Source organism: Macrobrachium nipponense, chromosome 8 (assembly GCF_015104395.2).
Source record: "Macrobrachium nipponense isolate FS-2020 chromosome 8, ASM1510439v2, whole genome shotgun sequence".
Classification (NCBI taxonomy): Eukaryota; Metazoa; Arthropoda; class Malacostraca; order Decapoda; family Palaemonidae; genus Macrobrachium; species Macrobrachium nipponense.
In genome coordinates this window covers 104,113,424-104,123,375 of record NC_087203.1, presented here as the reverse complement: position 1 = coordinate 104,123,375, position 9,952 = coordinate 104,113,424, and the positions used below count along the sequence as shown (strand labels likewise).

Here is a 9,952-nt window from a genome sequence, read left to right as displayed (position 1 = left end):
ACGGATACTCTCTTTAGGGTTGTAAATTGACCAAATCACCCAGTTTATTTTATTTATGAATTCGCGTCCATACAGTATTCAGTTCATCTATGTTGCTTTTGTCACGTGATTCTTCATTCGCGTATAAGAAGTCATCCTTAAGGAAGGACACGTGACCGAGATTTCAGTGAAAATCATTCATTTTAGAAGAATAGGTTCCTCCTTGGGGCTTTGTTTTCTCGTTTTCTGTCCCTCTGTCAGCTTGTCTTCTTTCTCTTTAATCACTCAGTATACTTTAGGAAAAGTATAGGGGCTCTGAATTGTTTTACGTAATAATAAGTATTTATCCGCGACGGTGGCTTTAAACTTTCACAGAGATGAATGAGATATCAATTTATCTTACTTTTTCTTTCGGCTTTTGAAAAATCACTAATAGAAACCCTTACAGTTCCGGGAATATTATTTTTGAGACTCTTCAGAAAATATAGAAAAGCCCAAAATGCTTAAAGAGAGAGAGAGGAGAGAGAGAGAGAGAGAGAGCGAGATAGAGAGAGAGAGAGAATAAAACTCAACATGAATATGCGGCATAGGGGAAAGTCCAAAAGATCATACGAAAACCGTGCTGAATTGTACCTTTAAACGTCCCACAAAAAAAAAAAAAAAAAAAAAAAAAAAAAAAAAAAATATTTAAGAACTTGTATCTGTTAGAGCCTATAAAAAGAGGAAAGATCGAAGGTGAGAATGAATACGGCGAGAGTGGTTACCTGTATTACTGCATGGGATGAAATTGTTTATAGATATGAATGCCGTTTCATGGTATGAAGGTGACAATAATCTAACAAAAAATACATTTCCTTAATGTAGAAAATGGTGCGGATGAATTTCTCTTGTAAAAATTGACAGACCTTTATGGTGGATAGTATACAGAAAAATGAATTATATCGATAGAGGAAAGAAAGTACAGTTTTTTTTCACTTTGTTGTTCACAATCCTCATTCTTATTGAAATAAAGAGGAAAAAGAGACAGGAGAGAGATGAAGGCGAAGGGACATCGTTAAAGAGACAAAAAAGAAAGACTTCGGTAATGTCGCAATCCCACGCGGAGCCACAAGACAGCAGCAATCTTATGATTAGAGATGGAAGACACGACGGCCATCGTAATCAAGGGTGAGGGATATCTGTCATCTCGTGATGAAGGATGAGCCGTTTCGAAACCGCCAAGTAAATGGACATCGGACGATTTCGGAATTTTAATCCTACTCTCGGCGATGAAAGAATTTTTTTTTTGAAGATTGTAAACCTGGTTAATGGCGTGTCGTTTTATTCGACTCTATGGTTTTTTATGCGCCTGGAAGGAATTGCTTTTTAGGTTTTGTGTTTGCGTGATAATGTTCAGTCACAAGCTGCATCCAACCAGCATTAAATACGTCACAGACGCACATTAGAAACTGATCTTATACATACATATCACAGACAGGATGAAAACGGGTAATCAACCATAAAGGGAAAAAGACCCAATGACAATTGCTGAATGATCATTCCTCCTTCCTTTATTCCATCTTACCGGTCAACAACAGCTCCTCGTTCGACGAGTGGACTGCGTTCTCGCCTACCGGTTCGGTAGTCGCGAGTTCGATTCCCTGCTCTGCCAGCGTGGAATCAGAGGAATTTATTTCTGGCGATTAGAAATTCATTTCTCAATAAAATGTGGTTCGGATCCCACAATAAGCTGTAGGTCCCGTTGTTAGGTAATCAATTGGTTTCCTAGCCACGTAAAAATATCTAATCCTTCGGGCAGCCCTAGGAGAGCTGTTAATCAGCTCAGTGGTCTGGTTAAACTAAGATTTACTTTTTACCAGTCAACATCTCTTAACTATTACGTCATATGGCAAATGCAGAGCTTTCTCCCTTATCATCTTATACCAATCTCGTTTATTTATTAGGATATTTTTTAAAACTCCATGTCCAACCACTCCAATAACCTCTTTTTAATGGATTGTGAAGTTTTTTGCATTGAAATTTAATGTTATTGGTAAAAAATATTAACAAGATCGGACCCTTGCCTAATTAACACGGTTTAATCCGGAGAGAAACCCGCCAAATGACTGGGCCAATTTAGGACCAACCCCATTTTATTAGGGAAGAGCAGCGGCCCAACGTGTTGGCCGATTAACACCCGATTCAATTTACGCAAGAATGAAGTGCGAAATGTTAATTCACGCGTTTAACCCAGAAAAACTGTACATGCGTTTTTAGGTAGCTCTCTTATTACTGTGATGCAAGGTTTAATTTGCTCATATAAAGTTTGAAAAAGGGGGAAACAACGAAGGGTGTTTTTTCAGATAAGGTCATTTTTTTTGTTTTAGCTTAATATAAAACAAACACATTTTGCATATGATAAAGCTCTTTTTTAATGATGAATAAATTAATTCATGGATAAGATGTAAAATAAGTGGAACTTAGGCTAATCTTAATGCAAGTAGAAGGTTAATGCATTAGGCTACTATCCTACAGGGGAGTTTAGGCTTGTAGCATTCGTCTGTGCCAACTAGGGATACAGGTTAGCTTGGCTTGTAATTATATAGGTAAGTAGCAGTGTGTCTAGGTGTTTGAATGGCTGCCGATGCGGTATACAGAGTGTGTTGAGGATGTTTTTCAAAGGGCTTTTGTATTGTTTCGAGAGATAAAAGTAGAACGTGATATGACTGCTGCTTTGATTTTAATTGGAGGTATCTCTGCCGGCAGTGACACACGAGTTGGGCCTGGTCAGTACTTTTGAATGGATCTCTGCAAAGGAATGCCAACTGCTTCGGGCACATAAACCACTCGACCACCTGTGGACACTTAAGTACATCTTAAGTGTCCACAGCTCAGACAGCTGCCTGTTGGTTAACAGCCCTCCTAGGACTGGCCCGAAGGATTGAGATATTTTTTTTTTGTTTTTTTTTACCTGGCTAGGACCAAACTCAGCAACGGGGGACCTACAGCTTATTGTGGATCCGAGCCACATTTTTTTTTTTTTTTTTTCATTATATCGAGAAATGAGTTTCTAATCACCAGAAATAAATTCCTCCGGTTCTGTGTTGGCAGCAACGGGGAGCGAACTTGGGCTATCAGATCGACAGGTGCCTACGCAAACCACTCTTCCAATGAGTCACTGCATAGCCCCAACGAACCCAGCAATAACTGATGAAAACCGTTAATAATTACTATTACATTTAGAAGGATTTTTTTTTTCAAAACGACACACCTTACTAATCCGATTCCATTGACACATATGTCGAATGCATTTAGAAGTAACTCTATATTTTATCCTTTGGACACAGACTGGTTTGAGAGCCCGAATATTAGATTTTTATTATGAACATGAAACCCGTCTCTATAATAGGTACATTTCGCCTTCTCCTTCAGTGTCTTTCTTCTTCTTCATTCACCTTTCCTTTTTTTGGGACATCAACTGACCCCCTCCCACCGCCGTCTTCGTTGCTCCTAACAACGTGGATAAACAACCTCCTTATTTGTTTTTTTGCCTTATTAACAACCTCCTCTTGATCTTAGACTGATTGACCCAATTAAGGATATCTTCTCCTTTTATGGCCTTTTTTCTTTTTTATGATCACATGTTTGTACCCAAACGCTCTGATGACGATGATGGTATAAATTAGCCCCAGAAGTTTTACTCTGGGGCTTTGAACTTTATTTTGTGCGACTGTAACGTAAAGAAACATCTGGATAGTTATATCTTCCAGCCAGTCTTTATTTTGCAAGTACTACATTTTCTGCATCTCCAGCCTGGTCCCGTTTGGCGGGTAGTGCTGTCAGTATATATAATATATATATATATATATATATATATATATATATATATATATATATATATATTATATATATATGTGTGTGTATGTGTGTGTGTGTGTGTGTGTGTGTGTGTGTGTGTGTAGTGTGTGTGGTGTGTGTGTGTACTACGTTTATATGTATACACAATCAGACAAAGTATACCTTTGTTAAACACTTTCGGCTGTATTTACGTTCTCTGGCTTTTCGAGAGCAGCGTCCCACGATAAATTCGCATTAGGGTCTCTTGTCTCTTATGCCATCGTGATTTCGCATTCATGGGATTAAGCCTTCCGCGGCGAGCTTCATTCTGCCTTGCCCGAGCGCCCGTGATAATTAAGTTGGTGCCACAATTCCATTTGGAAGACCGTTCAACGAAAATTAGCGTGAGATTGCGAAATTGACATGATGAAACTTCTTCAATTGTATCCAGACTTTCTTGTTGTGTTTGTTTGTTTGGGTGTTTTTTTACGTTGCATGGAACCTAGTGGTTATTCAGCAACGGGATCAACGGCTTTACGTGACTTCCGAACCACGTCGAGAGTGAACTTCTATCACCAGAAATACACGTGTCTGACCCCTCAATGGAATGCCCGAGAATCTAACTAGCGGCCACCGAGGTGGCAGGCCAGGACCAAACCGACCACGCCCACTGAGGCGTTTCTGTGTTTGTGTGTTTTTTGTGAATGTATGCCTGTATGTTTGGTTGTAGTTTGAACTTTGCCTGACTGTATCTGCACGTGGGGATTATTTTAAACATGTGCCGTACCAAGAGCGCTAGGTTTTATATACGTATGAAAATGTAAACATATTCGGAGTATATTGTAAAAGGGCGTAGTCTGAATAAACGTAAGCTACTTATTACTGTTATAAACGTACCAAAATACACTAATTGACCTTACAATCTAGACCTGTGAGTCCAAGATCCAAAAACAAATTAAATAAGTTAGTTAATATTAGTGAATTTTAACTTTAGTTCGGTATGTCAGTAATGTAATTTGTAATTTGATATTTGCGTAACATATTATAATATGAGATAAAGAAGATATGTTGTCAGCGAGTGAGGAAATTTTGAAATTTAGGTGTTTATAAAATAACTTTTTAGATTATTTACAAGTGCGTCTTCTGATAACGAGAGCGGGTTTACTACAAACTGTGGAAATTGGCTTTCTCTCTCTCTCTCTCTCTCTCTCTCTCTCTCTCTCTCTCTCTCTCAATCTGGGGCAGGAAATTGAAGGGAATGCTTTGCAAGACAGCGGCGATCTTCTACAGATAAGGGTTTCTGGATTTCTTTCCGTTATCAAAACTCGATATTAATTCAGTGGTCTGGTTAACTAGAGTATAAAAAAAAAAAAACACACCAGGGAAACCCTTTCCCAACTAAACCTGTAAAAGGTTGCAGCAGCAGCAACAATTGGTGTTATATAAAACATTAATAATATTCCAGACAAAGCAATCGATTCTACGGGGATATCCGTGAATTTCAGCTCTTGTGTTAGCGTCACAGATCTTCAGATAATATAACTGGTTTTGAAGTGCAAGGAAGTTAACGTTTTTTACTGGACTTTCGACATATGTGTTATATTAAATCTTTAACGTTGTTCATATTTGGTTATGTTATATTATCGAACGTTTGTTTTACTGAATTCCCACTTGCATATTCCAGCTGTTTTTTTTTGTTTTTTTTACCTACCTTTATGTACACAAAAACAGAAATGGAACGAATCCATTTATTATTTGAGCGCCTGGGTAGCGTGATCGTTATGGTCTTGGCCTGCCACCTCGGTGGCCGCGTGTTCGATTCTCGGGATTTCTATTGAGATGTGAGAGATGAGTATTTGTGGTGACAGAAGTTCACTCTCGACGTGGTTCGGAAGTCACGTCAAGCCATTGGTCTCGTTGTTGAATAACCACTGGTTCCATGCAACGTAAAAACACCATACAAACACACAATCTATTATTTGTAAGCAGTTTCCTCTGAGAAAAAAGACCGGATATTCGTCACTTCAGCACGTTGTTTATCATCATGAACATTTGATCTCAGGTTAACATCCAGACAGTTTTGCCCTGAAATATTAGTTCTATCCGCCTCAAGAGTTAATTGTACTGAACGACATAACAAGAATTAGTTCGAATCTTCAGTTCCTAAAATCAAACCGGTCCAAAATAAAGGCATTTCTTTCATATTGACTTTTGCGCACTAGATCTTTCTCTGCCTGGAATGACCAAACTATGATAGCTGTGGAGAGAGAGAGAGAGAGAGAGAGAGAGAGTGAGAGAGAGAGAGAGAGAGAGGTGCGGGGGGCGGGCGGGGGGCGGGTGGTATTCAAATATAATCATAAACATGCATAAACCGACTGAAATTTTCGATGTAACTACATAGTTATTCAGCAGTTATCTCTGATTAACAGTTATTGTAATCCGATTATAATAGGATGCAAATTGAAATTGTCACAGGCTAATAGTTAAAAGAAAAACCTCCTTTCTCTGACTTTCTTTCTGTCTCCAACCATCACTGTCTCTTTCACTCTTAATGGAGCTTCATTTGTGTGCTGGAATCAGCTCGGACTGAAATAATGAGGATAATAATATAAGACATACTTATTTTTCTTTGTGTGTAGACATTCGCATATATGTATACTACATACATGCATATGTAAAACATTAAAATATATAGTATGTTAAAATAAAAGTTAGTGGCTGCCCCTTTCAGATGCTACATAGTACAAATTGGAGATATCCGTTTTTGAGCGTACATTATGAGATTGATGGATATGTATACAATCACAATTGTATACCCCAATATACAGGAACGGAATATATTTCTAAGCCTGTCGCTCTAAATGGGTGTTAAAACTCTCTGCCTTCAAATAGGTTAAGTATAGAGACCTTTTATATTTGCTTATATTTTCTGGTACAAAATATATTAGCCATAGAGGTTTTATATATATTTTCCTGTATTATGTAGGGAAATTTTTCCTACTAAACTGTACAAAGCAATGTTCTTACAATATATCCAGAGTTTTTGTAGTTTTACTTTATTTACTACTTGTAACACTTCACAGAAAGAAAAAAGCTAAATATGCATTCTCAGCAGTTTCTTTATTCCCTTTTTCATCTTCTCTGCTACACAAGTGAAGATTTAGGAGTTGATAAACATCTCCCATGGCTTACGTTGATTTATCACCGTACAGATTTGTGCATCATAAAATAAAGCAGCTTTTCTTCTTCAATGTTCTAGTTATTAGCGTTATGTACCACTCATACGTTGGGCAACTAGTGTCACTCTTTATCATAGGGTTATTTTTTTTTTTATTTTATTTTTATAAAAAGAGCTAATTTTACACTAAGAATAAACCTCTTGTAATATGTCACGTTAATGGGGGTCGTAAACAATATTTGTTTCTTTGATAAACGCTTGGAAATACGTCAAGGGTTTAAGTTATATGTATATTTATTATAGCTTATAAAATTATCAAACGAGTTTTTTTTTTTTTTAATGAGAAGAAAATCAAGGGGCGGTAAATAGCCGACTGTGAGAGGTAAAAGATGGAATAATATTATAATGAAGTTTAGTAACTATAGTGTTAATGATAAAAACCAAGAAATCGAAACCTAGATCAACAAAATTATTATGGAAAGGGTATAAAGTTATACCAATATATATAAACAATAATTACCAATGTTTTATATTTGAAAAGGTGATAGACTAATACCTTGTATTAGCCTCTCTCTCTCTCTTTCTCTCTCTCTCTCTCTCTCTCTCTCTCTCTATCTCACTCTCTTTTATATATATATATATATATATATATATATATATATATATATATATATATATATATATATATATATATACAGAGAGAGAGAGAGAGAGAGGAGGCTAATACAAGGTATTATCTATCACCATGTATATATATTATACTTATATATATGTAAATAAATTCTTCTGTTAAAACAGGATACGTCTGAAGTATAAAAGGCTCATTAAAAACACACTGGTTTAAAGCTTAAGTACTATATTTCGGGGGCTGACTCTCATCCTTATCAAGGGTCAGTCTACCGAAATATAGTCCTTAGCTTCAAACCAGCTGTTAAATAATGGGCCTTTTATACTTGATATATATATATATATATATATATATATATATATATATATATATATATATATATATATATACATATATATCTATATATATATATATATATATATATATATAAACTGAATCACGAAAGTTAGGAACGTGATATCCATAAGTAAAGATATATGCCACGAAGGAAAAATAAACGAAGTAGTATCCGCGAGACCTTTCGACGTCAAACGTCCTTCACTAAGCAGAAAACTGACATACATGAGGAAAAAGACAATACAAGAAGATTCGTATAACTGACAGATAGGGATTATAAAGAGATTAATACTAGAATCCGACACACCTGGAAGATGAGTAACCTTCCCAAACAAGCATAAGCAATGGGTGCAATTAAAGGTTTAAGACAATCATCTTAGGTACAAGGACAAGACAATTAATGGATTATAGGTGACAGCTATTCAGAACTTGGTAAACAAAACATATTCACAATACATGTCAGACATACATTACAACGAAGATAACTCTAAGGCAACTATATATATATATATATATATATATATATATATATATATATATATATATATATATATATATATATATATATTAATATTAGTTTTCTATGAGCCTTTGCCAGCGTTTCTAACACTGTGAAATACTCATTTCATAATTCGTTTTGACAAACTTTATCGGACGGATGCTGTTCCCTTAATCCAACCTTCCTTATTCGTGCTTTGGAAATATTAGAATTATAATCACTACTAATGGTAACAATACAAAATTATAAACTCTAATGCAAGTCAATTCCCCGAGGTAAATCTCTTCGTATCTCATTCCCAGCCCCATATAAAACCCATATACTTCCCTCCTTTATTAGTTTTCTGTAAACGAAAACTATTGTGACGGCTTTGTCTGTCCGTCCGCCCTCAGGTCTTAAAAACTGCTGACGCTAGAGGGCTGCAAATTGTATGTTGATTATTTAAGGTTAAAGCTAGCCTTAATCGTACTGCTGGAAGCGTTATAGGTACCAGCATCATAGGCCACCACCGGACCACGGCTGTGTTTCATGTGTCGCGGCTAAAAGTTTTATGGGCCGTGGCTGAGGGCACCACCGGACAGAAAACTTGATTGTGCCGAAGAAACCTCGGCGCATTTTTTGCTTGTCTTTTCTTTCCAGGAGCCAAGTCAAAGAAAATCCTTCATCCCTATACCATGCACCATCCCATGCCTTCCTTTTCTTGTTCCTTCTCAGTCTTTGCTTTCTGTAAAAGGCATGAATACGAAATGCAATTTAAACTAAAGTGGCAGAACTAGTCAAGTAAATGTCTGCATAGTTCTTTGTTAATTTGGAAGGAATAGAGCGTTCAAAGTTGTGAAGAGTAGTATAAAGTCCAGCAAAGGTGAGAGATAGATAAGGTTGTTCAAGATGGTTGGCCATATGGAGGGAATGGAGTAAGAGGAACGCAGAGTTTCTAACGTATGGCGGGGGAAAAAAAAAGAAAAAAGAAACAATGCTTATATAGTGCCAAGCTGTTCAAGCAGGAGAGCTACAGGGATAGGAGATGAAACGGACAATGTGGAGGAAAACTCGACATGATCCAGATGAGTCTTCTGTTTAAGTATATGATGCTGTGAACATCTTCAGAGCAAAATATTAATTATGAGTCAACGGTTCAAAGATCCGTGTAATGATGGTGTTGTTTTATCACTGGAACCATCTCCACTTATCTCCCACGGCATAATATATTCTCTTCCTCGTTTTATTATTTTTTATTTATTTATTTGATTTATTATTGCTAGCGCGGTTTTAGAGCAAAGAATCCCAATCTCAAAAAACCTATTGCATCGGATTTACTTGTCATAAATGCATTCGCGCAAGCCACCCCCCCCCCCCCCCCCCCCCCCCACCCCCCCCATCCCTCCACCTCTCTCTCTCTCTCTCTCTCTCTCTCTCTCTCTCTCTCTGAAGCGGCATGTTCATCGGACGAGAGTTTTAACTAAAAAAAAGATCCCTGGATTTAGCAGTATCAGTGCATCGGTGCGTATGAAGAGGA

At 36.9% G+C, this 9,952-nt stretch overlaps 1 protein-coding gene across 1 annotated transcript in view; it reads left to right on the top strand.

Annotated features, from left to right (window-relative positions):
• Positions 1-1,063: 1,063 nt before the first annotated feature.
• Positions 1,064-9,952, top strand: part of LOC135223164 (basic proline-rich protein-like) — an 11,849-nt gene continuing 2,960 nt past the window's right edge. Inside the window, exon 1 of the mRNA XM_064261668.1 lies at positions 1,064-1,146. Within this exon, the coding sequence (XP_064117738.1) occupies positions 1,064-1,146 (83 nt within the window). The remainder of the gene's footprint in view (positions 1,147-9,952) is intronic.